General features: G+C 39.2%; 1 protein-coding gene across 1 annotated transcript; it reads left to right on the forward strand.

The window, feature by feature from the left end:
* The first annotated feature begins 2,084 nt into the window (after window positions 1–2,084).
* LOC117811571 (voltage-dependent T-type calcium channel subunit alpha-1H-like) lies at window positions 2,085–17,515 on the forward strand. The gene is made up of 31 exons (XM_034681925.1): window positions 2,085–2,362; window positions 3,707–3,898; window positions 4,215–4,308; window positions 4,483–4,607; window positions 4,976–5,064; window positions 6,147–6,306; window positions 6,782–7,082; window positions 7,699–7,791; window positions 7,981–8,147; window positions 9,069–9,123; window positions 9,218–9,343; window positions 9,636–9,784; window positions 10,143–10,328; window positions 10,417–10,534; window positions 10,875–11,129; window positions 11,361–11,446; window positions 11,625–11,748; window positions 12,044–12,112; window positions 12,241–12,425; window positions 12,551–12,677; window positions 12,816–12,941; window positions 13,075–13,164; window positions 13,631–13,817; window positions 14,960–15,111; window positions 15,205–15,314; window positions 15,398–15,531; window positions 15,691–15,749; window positions 16,059–16,137; window positions 16,515–16,636; window positions 17,012–17,170; window positions 17,265–17,515. Exons 2-31 carry the CDS (start codon window positions 3,714–3,716, stop codon window positions 17,340–17,342), a joined length of 3,990 nt encoding a protein of 1,329 aa, XP_034537816.1. The 5' UTR covers window positions 2,085–2,362; window positions 3,707–3,713; the 3' UTR covers window positions 17,343–17,515.
* The last annotated feature ends 992 nt before the right edge of the window (window positions 17,516–18,507 follow it).

Below are 18,507 nucleotides of genomic sequence, written 5' to 3' on the forward strand. Positions count from 1 at the left end.
AGCGAAAACTAAGCGGTATCAAAAAGTACGGAGACCCAGCTTACCCCCTCTCTCTACCCGCAAAACAAAAGAACACAGGTGACCGAAATGAACTCAATATCCCCGCCCCTAACACATGACCCGTAAATAACCTAATTAACTGATCCCACAATAAACCATATTGTAAACAAACAACAAAAATAACACCACAAAAGTATACAAACAATATCCTAGCCTAAACCTCAAAATAAGATGATATAAACACTCAAATCCCTTCATGGCTCCAACATTACATTTTCTATCTAATTAGGTTAACAGCTTCCAAAGTGTAAAACTTCAAAAACTGCTTTGCAACCCATTTCTTTTTAAAACCAAAAGTGACTCACAAGCTTTAAAATGTATACTGGCATCACTCTGGAATTTAACCCCAAATTATATCAGATACAGAAATATTATTTTTTCTATTATCTTCAAATTTCCTCCTCACTAATTTAGGGTGCAAGCGGCGCCCCCTATGGACGGCTGGCGCCCCTAGATTTTGCCTATGCCACGGGCCGGCCCTGGTTAATTTCCAAAGCAGAGTAAAAAAAAAAACCAAATACAATAATTATAATAATACACATATTCACCGATTACTCCGATATTTCATTTTTTTTATAATTCAATACAATTTATCTACAACTACACAACCAGTCAAAAGTTTGGAAACACCTTCTCATTCAAGGGTTTGTATTTATTGTAATGATTGTAAACACTGTAGATTAATACTGAAGACATTAAAAAATTGATAGAACATATATTGAGTTATTGAATGAACAAAAGAATGTTAAACAAAGCAGAATCTGTTTTAGATTTTAGATTCTGTAAAGCAGCCCCCTTTTTCCTTTATGACAGCTTTACACACTCTTGGTATTCTCTCAGTCTGCTTCATGAAGTGGTCTCCTGGAATGGTTTCTAATTAACATGAGCCTTGTCAAGAGTTCATTTGTAGAATGACTTGCCTTCTTAATGTGTTTGAGACCATCAGTTGTGTTGTTCAGAGGTAGGGTTAGTACACAATGCATAGTCCTATTTGACTACTGTTGTAATCCAGATTATGGCAAAACCAGATTATTTCATAGTTTTGATGTCTTCAGTGTTAATCTACAAAGTTGAAAATAATTGAAATAAATAAAAACCATTGAATGAGAAAGTGTGTCCAAACTTGTGACTGGTAGTGAAAATACGCATATTAATGAGTTTTAACCAGCTACAGCTACTTCATTTAAAGACTGTAGTTTTAAACTTTCTTATTTTTTATACAACCTGATTTATATTCATGTTTTCATCGCCATTTATTACCCATAGCAATCCACATCTTTGATTTCATTCCTTTTAAGTCCACATTATTAAATCACTTCAAGTATCTCCTTATCTTGCTTATTATTGCATTTGAATGTTCCTTAAGACCCTTCAGAGCTCATGTTGTTATTATTGCTATAATAAGAAGCTGTTATTACCATCATTATTATTATTGTATAGTTTAGCATGTAAAGTCACTTATATCTTTTTAAATCAAAATTTAAATGGCAAAGAAACTGTTGCCCTCACTTTTTACAATAAGTTTCATAGGTTTCCCACAGCACTTCCGGGGAAATTGCTGTTTATTATTATGATTATTAAAATGTATTATTTTTGTCATTGTCATTATTATGATTGTTATTATTAGTTATTCATTTGTATTATTATTATTATTATTATTATTATTATTATTATTATTATTATTATTATTATTATTATTAAATAACATATGTTTTTGTTTCTATGTTTCTTAACTCATCACCCGGCTGTGTTAAATACTTGATTCTGATTGGTCCAAACCACTTGACACCGATTATTAACTGTCACTCACGCTATCATCATATTATTAAACGATGCAGCAGATAGCCTGTTATTTTCGGTTACCGAGGGAAACAGGACCATTGAACAATTAACATTTCATCATAATTTAGGTTCAATTATTCTATTTTTAGAACTGTGTAAATGCCATAGTTCTTGTTTAGTTGTCATAACAGTTTTCTCCTAGCCTAATTTTCTTCACATGTTTCCATGCCAATGTTTCTTTTTCAGTTTGTTTTCAGTTAAAATGATTGTTCAATGCCAAACATCGTTTGACTCCATAGGTTTCCCAAAGCAGTTCCGGAGAAACTGATGTGTTTTTTAAATAGCCTATGTTTTGGTATTTTCAATGGAAGAACATTTCTTAGCCCGTTAGTTTCCGTGATCGTTATATTAGTAAACAACTCGTCAAACATGTTATCTTCGGTTACAAAGGGAAACGGGACCAAACGACTTGAAGACTGGATCCGGTCCAGCAACCCTAACACCGGCTGCAGCGGAGGAGGTAAGAACTAGTTCAGGTGATCAATCCAAAGAAACTTAAAGCATCAACAGGTCAATAACGCTGTGTAATGTTTGACGGGGAGTTGAAGTGTTTAATGTTGGACCAACAGACAGATAATAATCCATATGATGCTAACTGTGGATGAATCACAGCTCTGTGTCGGGGTCTGTCTCATCCTGGGACTTTATATCTCATCAGACATTAACACTGACCGCTCACTGCTTTGGCCCTGTCTGTTTTCATCAAGCTTCAAACTGTGTCGTTTCTCACATTTTCATAGATTTTTAAAGTCAACAATATTTGTCTGACTTTAATGTGAATCTTTGGATGGCTATAGTGACATGTTTCCACATGTTGGTTCTTCTATGAGAGAAATGATCAAGCTAGCTAATGTCATGTTGTCCTCTCCACATTTAACCCCGAAACGTCCACAAAACGGAGTGTAATGTGCTTGTTGATTAACTGAACACTACATTGAATTTGGACTTTGTTTAAATATATATGAAATTATTATAATTTTTATTTATCTTGTCTTCTGTTCAATAATCTCATGAAGTTTACGGGCTGCTTCTCCCTCTATAAAATGTTATGCTTTATTTTTAAAAGATACACATATTGAATTTGCAGTTGTATGAATAGGTAATCTCTCTTTGGTTTATGTTTGTTTGATTGTTTGTTTGTTTGTTTGTTTTGTTTGCTTTTCTTACTTTATTTATGTATACTCTGTCTTAAGTGAAGAGATGTAGGGGGTGGGGGGTTAAAGGGAAGTTAAAAGTTTTTTGAGAGTGTTTTGTGCTCAGAGAAAACACCTGTTGAATATTTTTGGATCATATTTCTCCCTTTATGATTTACCCCACTTACTGTTGCCTGCTCTTTCCTCTGTGTTACCCCCTGTTTATATGATTCTGAGCTTTTTCTTTCAGTTTTCTGTTTCGGTCTGGCCACAGCACCTCATCCACATCTCAAGCAATGTTTTCCCTGGCCAAGCAGCCGACGGAAATATAGCTCTGATTGCTAATTGTAAAACTGTGTGACATGTGTTTGCCCATGTGATGAGTCAGTGTGTAAAGTAGGGCATTTAACTTTAGATTTTGAATCAGTGTGTTCCTTGTGAAAACAAGAGATTTTCTTCATGAAAATTGTGTCAAATGCAGAGAATTGTTTGTAGTGTTTTGAAAAAAGTGTGTTTTAGAACTGCAATTTGAGTGTAAAGTAGGATTTGTGCTTGTAGTTTAGCAGAATTGGTTCAGGGGGTTGGTGTATGGGTTACATGTTGTGGTCATTGTGTCTGAAGTACCAGTAATTGTGTGGTAACAATTGAGACAAAAATGTCTGTGTTTCTAGTTTCATCATGGATCATTCTGTGGTGAGAAAGGAGGAGCAGCAGGATGGAGTGGCCCTCCACATCCTGGATGAAGAGGGAACAGGTCCTGAGGAACAGGAGCTTCCATACCCAGCCCTGGCTCCGGTTGTTCTACTGTGCCTCAAACAAACAACAACACCTCGTAGTTTGTGTTTGCAAATGATCCACAGTCCATATCCTTTATTTCTGCTGGAAGTCCAGCTATGTCTGATACCTGCTGAGACTAAACATGACGACAAACAAAACTACAGGCTTGAAAGCTTGACTTGATTTCATAGCAGATATATGAATCTGTGTTCCTGTCTCTGTCCTAGTAAGTGATGGAGAGCAGCTTTCAGGCTTTCCCTTCAGAGTCTGTCATTCTATAAACATTGAACAAGCTTAAGTCCCATCAGGTGCCTCTGTCATGACATCTTTCATCTTCAGTTGTCCAAAAGTTATAAGAAGGAATCTATTTAATCTCTGTTTGAACTTAACATATTCCTCCACTTGGTTGGATTATTCATCCATACTGGTGGCCCTGCTCACCTGTGTGACTCTGTGCATGTACCAACCCAATGGAGAGCACAACATCTACCTGGAGGTGAGCATCACCTGCCCTCTCATCAGGGTCAACTTGTTATTAAATGTTTCTGTGTCACTAAAAGTACCGTTGGTTAGTCACTGCAGCTGTAGTAAAGCCAGATATAATGATTACTAATGTCTGCAATATCATTGGTGTTGCTGTATTTTTTACTTCTCTTTGTTATTTGTACAGATTGTTAAGGCTTTGTTCTTTGCGTATTTCATCATGGAAATGGTCATCAAGATGGTCGCCCTGGGGGTCGTTGGCTATCTTTCCAACAGCTGGAACAAGTTTGACTTCTTCATCAACTCTGGAGAGTAAGTATCTTACAGCTTCTCTCTCTTGTGTTTATAAATGCCTCTATTACATCTGTAGGTAGACAACAGCAGCCCACTGTAGAAATCATATGAAGCTTCTCATTTGCTTCAAGTTAAAAACAACATGAACATTTATTGAAGAATGAACACAGCAGGACTCTTTGTTTAAAACTGGATAAACAAAACACTTTAGACAAGTCTTATCTGACTTTTTGAAAACGTGTGAAAAAACATTTCACCATAAGATGTTTGAACTATCAGTCTCTCGTGCTTGTATTAAGTATTACAACATTTACACATCTTTATTCTTGACCAGGAAATTAGACAAAATAAAGGTTTTTTTTTAACACCTGCAACTTTTCCCTCAGGGTGTTGGACTATATTCTTGCCCGCTACGGCTTCCACTGGCAAGTCTTTCAAGCTCTCCGACCGATCCGACTGGTCAGCAGAATACCAAGTAAGTCATTGACAAGACTGCTTAGCACACCTCAGCAGTGGTGGACAGTAACAGAGTAAATCTACTTGAGTACATGTTTTGATGATTATCTGTACTTTACTTGAGTATTATTTTTTTGGGGTAACTTATTACTTTGACTCCACACCATTTGAAAGACAAATATCATACTACTGACTCCTCTACATTTCTATCATCATTCTAGTTACTCACGACTTTATCTTTGAAGTCAGCTGATGAGTTTTCTTTTCTGAAATCAGATCCCAAAGACCGTAAACTGTTCTTGTACTTGTGTTTGGTTTGTCTCAGTGGTGTAGCCGTACCTCGGTTGAGCGTAGAGTAAATACAGATCATTACACAACAAACTTAATACAGGTAGTTGAGATCACTACTTTGATGTAGTTTGCAACAAAATGGAACAAAAATCAAAAATCATTTTCAGGCCAACAATTTTAAGTTTTCATTTTTAAAGTGTATATTTTAAACCCACGTTTGAGGTTTTGAAATAAAGAATGATTGTTTGTATTGTTGTAAATCTCTGATCTGTTTACCACACAAACTTCATCACAGCCTCCAAAACATCAGCATCTAACCTGAGAAAGCATGTGGAGGTCTGGAGCTAACACACTGCTTTGATTCCAGAGGAACATTGTAAACTTGTCTGTGCTTGTAGTAACTTAGTTTATATTTCATGGTAGACTTTTTAGATATGAAATCTGGTTTTCTAGATAAACAGAATGGAGCAGAATGTTCACCCATGCATTCTTGACTGACCTCATGCTTTGTGAAAATACGTTTAGAGATATTTTAAAAAGCACTTTGAATACTTCAGTATTTTTAAAAGCAAGTACTCCAGGACTTTAACTCAAGTCATAATCTGACTGAACAACTTTCACTTGTATTGGAGTAATGTTTGACCAGGAGGATCTGTACTCTGACTGAAGTAATGAAGACGTGTACTTTGTCCACCACTGCACCTCACTGGTCTTTGAATGCTGATGATGTTCAATATGGACATCCAGTCACTGGGACTAAGTGTTTTTCAAACAGTGTGTGAGTACTTTTCTTCTGTTCATTTTCTATAGGCATGCAAGTCTTGGTAGCCGGACTTGTTGACACCCTGCCCATGCTTGCCAATGTCCTCTTCCTCAACATGTTGGCCATTCACATCTTCTCCGTTGTTGGGGTTCAGCTGTGGGCAGGTCAGCTGCGCAACCGCTGTTTCCTGGGAGAGGATATTCCTACGTAAGGAAAAACCTTTATTTAATCAGCATAATCTATGTAATCTGCATATTATTATTTCTCTCTGAGTCAGACTTTTCTAAAAATCTCCTTCAGATATATATGTACAGTCCAAAATCCTCAATAATGTAATATATGATAATAAATAATATGAAACATACACTTGATATGCTCACTTTGAGCTAGACCCAACAAATGCCCTGGGTGTTTGGACATGAACTATAACTTTACAATATATTGATTGTTATCATCACTGTTTCATATTCTGTGAATCAACTATCAGATTATTTGACCATTTCTAAATCCCATTATATGATCCATCACTTTTCTTGTGATGTGACTTATGGATAACTTTGTGTAAACTGCGTTGAAGCTTTGATCAGTTTTTCAGTCTATAGAGCACAAGGTTTTCTCAATACGCATTTCTATAGCACATCACTTGAACTGTATTTTAACTTTTTGATATTTTTTTTTCTAGAAAGTACAACGTGTCCCTGAGTTCATACTTTATTCCAAAGTATGGTCAAAAGTTTGAATTCATCTGTGCGCCTGACAACAAGGATGGGATGCAGCGCTGCAGTCACATCCCTCCTTACAGAGTGGATGGAGAAACCTGCTCAATGGATGCTACCCAGCATGCTTCAGCTGCTGTGAATGGAACCAGTGGCTGCATCGACTGGAACCAGTACTATAATGTCTGTCGTGCAGGGGACACCAATCCGTACATGGGAGCAATCAACTTCGACAACATTTTCTTCTCATGGATAACCATATTCCAGGTGAGAACTTTTATATGTGAATCAAATATTGAAGTTTAGTTTGAAAGTATAAAAGGAAAAAGATGGATTGCAAGGAGCTAAGAATATCAGTGTTAGGCTTGATTTGTATTCAGAATATGTCCCGATGGACATTTCTTTTTACCTGTCATGTTTTTTGGAAACTTTAGAACTTAAAAAATACACGAGTGTCCGATGTATACTTAGTGAGTTCCTGAGAATAACTTGCCAGGGATTTTTCCAGCTTTCTGTCACATTTAAATGCAAAAACAAAAGTAAAAGGACTCAAATGCAGACAAAATAAAAGGGTCTGATAAATATAAAAACAAGAGAAAAACAACAACTATAAAAAAAAAGCCCAAATCCAACTGAGACTCTGGAGAAGGCAGGGAAAGAGACGCAGGTAGACTCAATGAAGTGACGAAAGGAGAAGGGAAACAGAGAAGCTAAATACACACAGTGCAATCAACACAGGTGTGACACAAGACACAGGTGACACTAATTAAGAGTGAAGCACATAAGGGCAGGAAGTGAAAATAAAATCAAGTAGTCCAAAATAAAAAGATGTTAACAGATGTTGAATTGTAGGTCTATTTAAACACTCTGTCTCTGTCCACAGGTGGTCACACTGGAAGGATGGTCGGAGATCATGTTTTATGTGATGGATTCCCATTCCTTCTGGACTTTTCTCTTCTTTGTTTTTGTAACAATGGTAAGTGTTCACTGTCAGTGTTTTTAACAGCCCCAGTGTGAAACCATGTCCTTGTTGATCCCTGTTTGGCCAAATGACTGCTAATTGAGGGCAAAATGACTTACATGTTTTTGTTGCAACTCCCTGAAAGATGTTCCGAGATCTTTCCAACCCTTGCTCTAAACAGCCCCTCTATACCTCCCCAACCAGATTGGCTCTTTTGTCATGATGAACGTGTGCGCCGTGGTGATCGCCACCCAGTTTTCAGAGAACATGGAGAGGAAGACAGTAGTTCAACTTGCTGGCACTGTGACAATCGCAGACATCTTCAACAAGTTGAAGTGCTTGGTGACGGGGATGCTCTTGAGAATGAAACGGTCAGTTACTGTATATATGAAGTCTTTTCATTAGTACCTTAAACAAGTTGATGTCTGCGGTGAAATGATAAAACAACAACATTTGTATTATTCTAAAGGTTTAAGATAAATGCTCTCTTAATAAGGGCCCGACTGGTGCGGAGGCCCTACTGAAATGCATAGGATTGTTTTCTGCCAAAGTAAATCCCTATTCTGAGGGATTTACCATATCTGAAAACTCACAAGATTTCATAGGTTTGTCAGGCCTGGTGAAAAATGTGATAATTTCTTGGTTTTGTGCCCAACACCTCAGCAAATCCGCTCTTTACCCCCCCCCCCCCCCCCCAAAGTTTCCAAAAGCCCCTCCTCATTTGCCTTTTTCTCACCTACACTTCTGAATTTTTTGTGCATATATCATGCCAAGACCTTCAAAAAGTCTCTTAATGTGGTGAAATGTCGACAGGAAGTAAGATATTTTGGCAAAGTGGCGAAAATCACCCCTTTAGGTACATTTCCAAAGGTCCTTAAAAAATGATCTTCTCCGACACCGCTCATCTGATCAGCTTATAGTCTTCATCTTGAAAAGACCTTAATAGAAAAAAGTTATCTAAAGGATTTTCATTTGCATTTGTTTTTAAAGCTGCCTTCTTTAGGTCTTCTTTGACATTATGGAAATTGCTGTTAAAATATGTAGAAAATATTTCAGTTACAATCATCCTTTGACATGCCTCTAGTTTTGTCACACAATTCGGAAGTTCTGATCATTATAAAATTACATACAAAGTTTTGTTTGTGATTAAAAACATCAGAGGGCTAATCACTACAAAAGCAAACAAACATGCAGACGTTCATTGCCAGAGCATAATATGTAAACATGAGAATTGAAATGTCACCCTTCTGGTCTACTTCCAGTTATTTATCCATCTCTTTTTCTTTTACCAGTGAAATTCAGAACAGAGTGCACCCTAGAGGCAGAGATGACAGGGTTGATACCTTGGTGAGACTCCTCTGAAACATTCTGTGATACCGCCTTAAGCTGCATTGTTGCCTCACTAACAAGAGGTCACATCACTGACTCCCCTCTCGTTCAGGGCCAGGCCTGGATACCCTACAAGAGGATCCTTAAGAGGACTGTTGAAAGTACACTGTTTGACAGACTCATCATGCTTGTTGTGGTCTTCAGTGTGGGGGCCTTGGTTTTCGAGCACCATGAGCAGGTGAGGAGCAAAGTGTTCCAGTCTGCCTACTCTGTGTCCACTCTGGGATTCTCTAATAAGAGTCAGATGGGGAGGCTGAGGGATAAGAACAAAGATAAAAAGCTTTGATTGGCTGTTGAGAGCTGCCTCAGTCTTTGCCTTGAGTTTGGGAAAATTCTTACATGTGCTGCACAAATCTGGAACCCTGCATCTAGACTTGGAGTTGTTTTGGAATGATTTGGAAAGAGAGAGAGACATTTCAGAATCTGCCCTCCTTCAACATTAATACCATGTCATCATTATCTTTCTGCAGCCCGAGAAGTTGACACAGGTGTTACGGATTTGTAACATCATCTTCACCATCATATTTCTCATGGAGATGGTTGCAAAGTTGTTGGCTCTCAAGTGGGAGTACTTCAAGGACTGGAACAACAACTTTGACTTTGTCCTCGTTATCATCAGGTACTATAATCAGTACTCACACGGTTTGCTGAAGAACATAAAGAAAAGACATTCTCGAGGAATATTCATTCCAGTAAATTACTGTGAAGGTACCTCTACTGTTTGATTTCAAAAAGATGTGAAACTACCTCAAAAGATCATTAAAATATAGAAATATATCTGCCTGTTAAACTCTCCATCTATGGCAGCCACAAACTGATGTAAACTGCATCTTAGCTAGTTAGCTAATTGGTGAAGGGATAGAGCTGTTAGGCTACAAGTCTACTCTTGTGTTTTTCTTTTTGTTGTTGTCCATGGTACATCCGTCTGTTCATGTCAGTATGTTTTCTTTGCTTCTTTTCTTCCTCCTTGTCTTCAGTTTGTGGGAGGTCATTGGTAAAGCTGAAGGCAAACCATCAGTCCTGCGGTCATTGCGTTTACTACGGTTTGTGAGGCTTCTTCACTTCCTGCCTTACCTGGAGAGACAGCTGCGGGTGCTGAAGAAAACTTTTGAAGAGGCATCTGCTCTCTTCCTGCTACTGCTGTCTCTCAACTTTGTTTTCAGGCATGTAAACACTGTTAATAATCCAAGAGTTACACATAAGATGCTCGTGTTTCAAGAGCTCTGACTGCATGTTCTTGTCTCTCTGCAGTGTGCTGGGTATGCTTCTGTTTGGTGGTAAATTTCAGTTCAAGACCAAACATGGAGACATCGTCCCTGACCGGAAAAACTTTGACACCCTACTCTGGTCCATGGTCACCGTGTTTCAGGTTATTCTCTTGCCTGCTAACTTGTGTTCTTGTCATTATGTCCTGAGTGAAAAAGTGTCACACACTCTGGTTCCATATTTACTTTAATTTGATTTAAACCCTTTCAGTCCTCTGGCCCTCTTCAAGATCACGAAGAGGGCCAGAGGAGTGAAACGCCATCAAAGAAAACTACACGTGGATCCAGAGTGTGTGACACTTTTTTCACTTTAGTCTTCAGCCAGTGGTCAGCCCCTCACCAAATGCTTTGGTGTGCGTTACTTCTCTTCAAAAATAGTCATTGTGTCCCAACACCGTGCAAGTTGTGCCTTTATTGATGTGTGTAATAAATCTTTAACTCCAGATTCTGACTCAGGAGGACTGGAATCTGGTGCTGTACAATGCCATGTCCACCACATCGCCATGGGCCATTCTCTACTTTGTTGTGCTCATTATGGTGGGAAAATATGTCCTTCTGAATGTTCTTGTGGGCATAGTGGTTCAGAGCTTTCAGGACATTTCCAGTCCATCCAGCGCTTCCTCTGAGACTGAACCCAGCAGGCCCTCTGTGACAGACCCCGCCCCTGACCTTGCACTGCCAGACACCAGTGAGGACGAGGTACGATCCTAGAAGTGAAACCTTTGAAAGTCAGTCTTTTGGTGCACATAATTGATGGTTTACAAAATTCTACACATCGAAATGATGCAGAGAGTCCAAATAATTATCTTTGCTGCAGTTCTGGGGACATTTTTGCTAGTTCCTATATTTTCAGTGTTGTTGTCTTTGAAGTCTTTGGTTCGTACTTTGGAATAACACAGGGGACTGTTGTGGAACTATCTATCCCTTTAGAGAACTTTGAACTTCATCCAGAAAGTTCTCGATTGGTGCAAAGACCATGACGAGTGGTCACTCTACGTGTTCTCCCCAAGGAACAGGTGGGTTTAAAACATTCTGCTTTCTTTGCCTCATTGTGTGACTTTCAGTGACTATAACTTTTTTTAATTGGAGTGTGTGTGTGTGTCTGTGTGTGTGTGTGTGTGTGTGTCTGTGTGTGTGTGCGTGTGTATGTGTGTGTGTGTCTGTGTGTGTGTGTGTGTGTGTGTTTGTGTTTAGGTGCCGTATGATTTGCCGACGCATGGTCTCTCACAGCATGTTCGACCACGTGATCCTACTCTTCATTCTCCTCAGCTGTGTCACCATTGCTATGGAGAGGCCAGGGATAGATCCCAGGAGCACGGTGAGACACAAAAACTACATATAAGACCTCCACATACCTGAACTCTGTATATTGACTGTACTCACACATGTTGTATGTGCTTGTTCACATGCTGTAATCTTTGTATGTGTATCATGTGGAAGATAACAGCTACACACACACACACACACACACACACACATACACACACACACACACACACACACACTCAGTGAAGCTGGATGTTGTGAATTTCATGAAACAAATGGTAACAGGAGCTTGTTATATGGAAACCAAAATGCATGTTGCTCAAACACACATTTCCCCTCCCCTTTAGGAGCGACTGATCCTCAATGTGTCCCTGTACGTGTTCTCTGCTGTGTTCCTGGTTGAGATGCTTCTTAAGGTAAACATCAGTTATTGATTTTTTTAACAGTATTTATAATCATTTTAAACAAAATGAATCTTTGTTGCTGTGAGTGTTTAAAAGAGGAAACTTCTTGGAGCGTTAATATATTGTAACTTGGGCTCCAGGTTCTAGCTCTGGGTTTACTCTTTGGGAAGGACAGCTACTGTCGCTCTTTGTGGAACACCATGGATGGTTTGTTGGTGATTCTGTCTCTGGTCCACATCTTTGTCTCTCTGGGCAATACGGGCAAAACCAACATGCTGAGCATCCTCAAGGTTTTACGTCTGCTGCGCACATTTCGTTCACTGAGGTACATCATGTCTCTGTGTGTGTGTATTCAGTGTAACTAAATACTTTTGTCCTCCTCACTCTGTTTGTGTCTGTAGGTACTTGTGCTGGTTCTCACTAACATTTGTGTGTATGTGTGTCTTTCAGGGTGATCAAGCGAGCCCCCAAACTGAAGCTGGCTGTGGAATCTCTCATCGCTGCAGTCAAACCCATCGGGAACATCGTTCTTATTTGCTGCGTGTATTTTTTTTTCTTTGGCATTCTGGGGGTGCAGGTAAAACAAACATTTTATGACCCTGGCCAGTTCTAAACACATCTGTTGGTAATGAATTGTTCTTGCCTTTAAAAGTGTAATTATAGTGTCAGGATGGTAGTTGAAATAACAGCACACACACTCTTTGTCACACTTCAGTTGTTCAAAGGAAAGTTCCACCACTGCCTGGGTCACGACATCAGAAACATCACCACCAAGAGTGAATGTCTGGCTGCCAACTATCGCTGGACACGAAAGAAGTTCAACTTCGACAGCTTGCCTCAGGTATGGAAAAATAGATGTGTTGGCTTACGCTCCTGTAAAACTACTCACTGTAATATAGATATCTCATCCTGATAGATCATAGAACTTAATAAAGTTCCCCTGTTTACCTTACTTTCTTGTGTTTTCAATTCAGGCTCTGATGTCCTTGTTTGCGATGTTCTCGACGGATGACTGGGTGAACATCATGTATGATGGGCTGGATGCTGTTGGAGTAGGCAAACAGGTACTTTTGTTGGGTCATGCCTTGTTTATGTTTGTAGAAATATTGATAATGCCAACCTAATGGTCAAGGGTGGCAAAGTGGAGGGGAACACACAAGGGCAGAAAGTAAAACTAAACCAGACACACAGGGATCAAGAACTACTAAATAAAACAGGAAACACGATAGAGTGGAAACACACAAGGAAAAACAACACAAGACAAGGTACCAAGAGATACAAGGACGACTTGAGGATCTTACAAAATAAACTGGAAATCTAAGAAATATCAAGACAAAGTAAAAACAACACAATGTCTGAAGTGAATGTGAAAATACTTGTGCCATAAAGCAAAGCTACCCAATATATTTATTTCCTTCCTCAAAGTTCTCAACTTGTTTCCCCTCGTATGACATCAGTGTGAAATGCATCTCTTGTTTCTCAAACACAAAAAACTTAAAACCTACATTTCTTTTCTTCTCCTTCTCTCAGCCGATGAAGAACTACAATGAATGGATGCTGCTGTATTTCATCTCTTTCATGGTCATGAGCTTCTTTCTCCTGGACATGTTCATCGGGGTGATGGTGGAGACCTTCCACCAGTGTCAGCAGGAGCAAAGAGCAGCAGATGAAGTGTCACTAGAGGAGGGAGGAGGAGAAGTGCAAGCGCAGCACAGAGGTAACAGAGCTGTGTGATGATTCTGTGGGTGTTCATGAATTAGAGAAAGTCCTTTGACTTATCCCTCATATGAAAATATTGAGGGAGGTCATCATTTCATTCATTGTTTACAACAGATGAGCAGCCTGTCTGGGAGTAGTGAGTCAGTTTGTGAGTGCTCCTGTGTGTGAAGAGTTCTTTTATTTATTTGTAGGGAAGATATCCATCTCTCCTCTGACCATATCCAACTTATTAACTGCTTGTTTGTTGTGATTTATCAGCAGCCAGTGCATATGAGCCCAGATTGTTATTAACTTTCCCCACAGAGAGAACAGTGGGCTGTAGTGATGACAAGAACCCAACATTTCAGTTTTGGCTAACCAGCTGGAAACAGGTGTCAAGTTTGCAGAGTTCCACTCTCTATCTTAGCTTCTTTGTCTCTTAAATGAACATCAGCAACCACCAAACATAGACTGTCTTTCTGGGAGACATGCTGGTACACTCTGTTATTCATGGGCAAATAAATAGATGAACAACAAGTTTATAACTTGATAATTTAGCATTTGTAGACTCCTTTCTCGTGCCACCCTCTCAAATATGCTGACTTTTGGTTTAGAAAAACAAAGAAGCTAACTCTGCCAAAAGGCCTAATCCAAAGGGTCTGTTGACACCGGCCAGCTCCGTCTATTATTTATACAATCTGGGCCGATGACAAGAATCATAGCTCCTCTGCTGGATACAAATCACTGTGATAACTGATCAGCCAAATAGTACAAGCTCTGCACTTTGAACTTTAACTATCAATACATGTTTAACTAATGGTCCTTTTGGTGTGAAACAGAATGGCTTACTTGTATTTCTGCTCACTAAGATCGGGGATGGGAGAGTGATGATACACCAGAAGGAACTTAACTTTCCAGGTTTGATCCTGTCGTGTACTTGTTAGATTTTCTAAACAAAGCCTGACAGATTGCCTTCCGTGGAGCGAACTGAATATGTGCTGTGTGTTAATCATTCTGAAAAGGGAATCACATAATCCACAGAAAAGGAAAAGATCTTCCCCTTAAATGAGCGAGACTTCTTTAAATAAGCTTTGCTTTTCTTTTGTCAGCGTTGATGGATATTCCCTCTAGTTATCTGCTTTCTCTTTGTTGATGTTCCAGAACCTGAGCAGGTTCCCTATTTCACAAACTACTCCAAGTTGCGTCGATGGATCCACACTCTGTGTACCAGTAGCTTCCTGGACCTCTTTGTGACCGCCACCATTTTCCTGAGTGTGTTGGTGATGGCTGTGGAACATTATAACCAGCCTCAGGTAAAACACACACGGGCATTTGGAATACTTCCTGTAAGCTCTGCAGTGTGAGATAACTTGTGGTTGACATTGATGCTGTCTCTGTTCTTCCAGTATGTAGAGAAACTAACAGAGTATTCCTACTATGTGTTCACCGTCATCTTCGTCATCGAAGTCCTGCTTAAGTTGGTGGCGTTTGGTGTACTGAGGTTCATGAGAGACAGGTAACACACTTACATCAATAAGAGTACTTGCTTCAGCATGTTCGGTCTTCTAGTTCCTAAAGTGAGACCTTTGTGTGTTTTAGCTGGAATCTGCTGGACATCATTGTAGTTGTGATTTCCATACTCAGCATCATCTTCAGCAAGATGAACATGGCGGACAAAATGCCCATCAATCCCAGCATCCTGAGAGTTTGCAGAGTGCTCAGACTGGCACAAGGTAAACACACTTTAGAGCCGTCTTGAGCGACATAAAGTCTGTGTTTGTATGTAAAGGCTAGAGGTGAGCTTCATATATACATCTCCTAAAGAGATAGAATGCTAGGAAGGAGTATACTATGTTTGTATGTTATTCATAACTGCTCCTGTGTCTCTTCAGTGCTGAAGGCCAAAAAGATAAGAGTTCTGCTAAACACCGTCATCAAGACTCTGTTGCAGGTAAACACAGACAAAGTGGGATTCATATGTTTGTTGTCTTTTATTATAAATGTAAAGTAAGCTTCAGCTTTTTATCTGTCACTGCTGTGAGCATGCTCACTTCTGCAGGTTCTGACCCTCTGGTATCTTTGTTTTTGGCTTCACTAAGCACCTCACAAGAGTTCATGTGTTAAAGATGAGTCAACATTAGAAATAATAACAGGCCATGTTTTCCTTTGGTAGAGGTTCATACAGACCTGGTCCCTGGTTGAGAGTTTTCAGGGTGACATGTTTTTTATGCAGAAGATCTAACATGCATTTGGATTCCAGGTTGGAAATATTTTTCTACTCTTCATGTTCTTTTTCTTCATCTACGCTGCGCTGGGAGTGGAGCTGTTTGGCAGGCTAGGTCAGTCACACACACACACACACACACACACACACACACACACACACACACACACACACACACACACACACACACACACACACACACTTTTACATTAGATTTCAGAGTTTGTCTCATATATAGAGTTTATTTTAATCATTGAAGCTCAGCCTTTAATAACAAATGTTATTGACTGTTAGCTACTTGAACTGGTGTTAATAGTGTATCATGTTTTACCTTTAGCTCAGCTGAACTAAAGGTGTGGTTCACACATTTCATTTTAGGGATGAACAATCTGGTAACTCAAAACATTTCAGAGAGATTGTATTGTTGAAACAACAAGTCCACTGTTCAAAGAACTCACTGTCTGTTTCTGTGTTTCCTTCTGTTTTCATCAGAGTGCACAGAGGACAACCCCTGCCTGGGTTTACATCGGTACGCCAACTTCAAGCACTTTGGGGCGGCCCTGCTCACGCTCTACCAGGTGTGCACCGGAGACAACTGGAGTGGGATTCTGAAAGTATGCACACAGTCATATATGCACACACAAGCTCCAAGCAAATGTTATCTCAACATGTAGACTAACGGTGTGCAGGAATGCAACAAGAGGAAACATTGTCTACATGTTGATGTTACCTTCAGCATGGAGCAGCAGGTATCTGGTCTGAGCTTCAAGCTCACCTAAAACTGGATTGTTTAGTTAGATTGGAGGATTTTCAACTAGGATAAATGATCTGATCAGCATGTGTACATGTTTTACTACTTAGCACTGTTCATTTATGAATTGACACAATAGGGACTTGTTATTGTATGTTGTTTTGTCTTGTTCTCTATGTGAAACGTATTATGCTGCTGTCTGTGAACCAGCCCCTGATTCTTGCTCTATGTCTTCAAGGACACATTGAGGGAGTGTCCTCCAGGGGGAGATGGCTGCTCCAGCTACATGAACTTGGTCTCCCCTGTCTACTTCATTACCTTTGTCATCATGGCCCAGTTCGTGCTAGCAAACCTGGTGGTTGCAGCCATCATGCAGGCTCTGGAGGACAGCAAGCAAGTCCTTGACCATGTCCTGGTGGAGGAGTGTGTGTACATATAACAATATTTTGACATTTCAGTGAAACCCTACTAACTTCTGTCTCCCTCTTGAGGAGGACCATGTTAGACCTCCAAGAAACCAAGGCCCTCAGATGATTGTGGATCCTGCTGTCCCAGCCCCCGAACCTTGAACCCAGCTGGGGATAGATTTGGTGATCTTCCTGATGAAATCACCAACAGCTTCTTTTTATCTGACACAAATGTTTTTTTCTTAAAGTTCATTAGCAATGTGTAATTTACATAAACCAAATACTCTGATTTTGTAGCTCGATAATATTTAACTGAACATGTGATTTAACTTTTTTAAACATTGTATTGAGTTGAATCTTTAATCTTTGTGGATGAATTGTATTTGTATCTGTATAGTTGTGTTAATGCTTTAATGTTTCTGTGAATCTGATCTAATGTTTTTGTAACAGTTTGTTTTGAATATTTAATAATTTTATAAAGCACTTTAACATAAACTATAAAAGTTTGGTTGTTTATTATTAATTCATCATGTCAGTGTTTTGAATTTATTCCCACAGAAAGACATCAGATAAAGACACTCTAAGTTATTTTAGATATTAAAAATCCTGCTTTTGTTTGTCTGAGTTTAAATAGATGAATCTTTAGCCAACATGAGGTCTTACATACACATCTAACAATAAAATATAGGCCTGAGCAACAAGCTAGATTATGTGCAGCTGTATCATACAAAGCCCAAGAGTAACAAACTTCTTCTGCTCAATAAAGAGAGCTCATCCAGAATAAATGTCTACTTTAATTTAAATTCATGGTTTCAGAAACCCTTTCAAAGCAAACCATAGTGTAGGTGTTAAATACTCTGCAGTGAGAGTTTTTGGTAAACCTTAATGACTCGGCCCTCATACAACAGTCCTGCTATAATCCTTTATGAAGCTGTAATCAGAAGAGAGAAGATCATTATTTGAATGATATAAACTTTATAATTACTGGACAATCAGGAAAAATGGCAACACTTCTGTAGAATGCAGAGTTTGTTATTCGGAGAAACTGAACCGAATGAACAACTTCAAAAGATCAAGGACAGAGAAAGAAAACCTCTAGAAGGGGACAGTAATGGATAAGGATGTAAACTGCTGAAAAACAAGAGCAGGAGAAAGAAGAGGAGGAGTAGGGGTAGGAGGAGGAGGAGGAGTTTATAAAGATAACAAATATGACAACCAGACCCATTCTCAATATTTTCAGAGAAACTTCTTATTTCTAATATTTAGTAAACAAAGATAAAGAGCGCTTCGTCTGTCACCCTGTCAGTTTATAATAAAATACAACTTT

This window comes from Notolabrus celidotus, chromosome 4 (assembly GCF_009762535.1).
Source record: "Notolabrus celidotus isolate fNotCel1 chromosome 4, fNotCel1.pri, whole genome shotgun sequence".
In the NCBI taxonomy this organism is placed as follows: domain Eukaryota; kingdom Metazoa; phylum Chordata; class Actinopteri; order Labriformes; family Labridae; genus Notolabrus; species Notolabrus celidotus.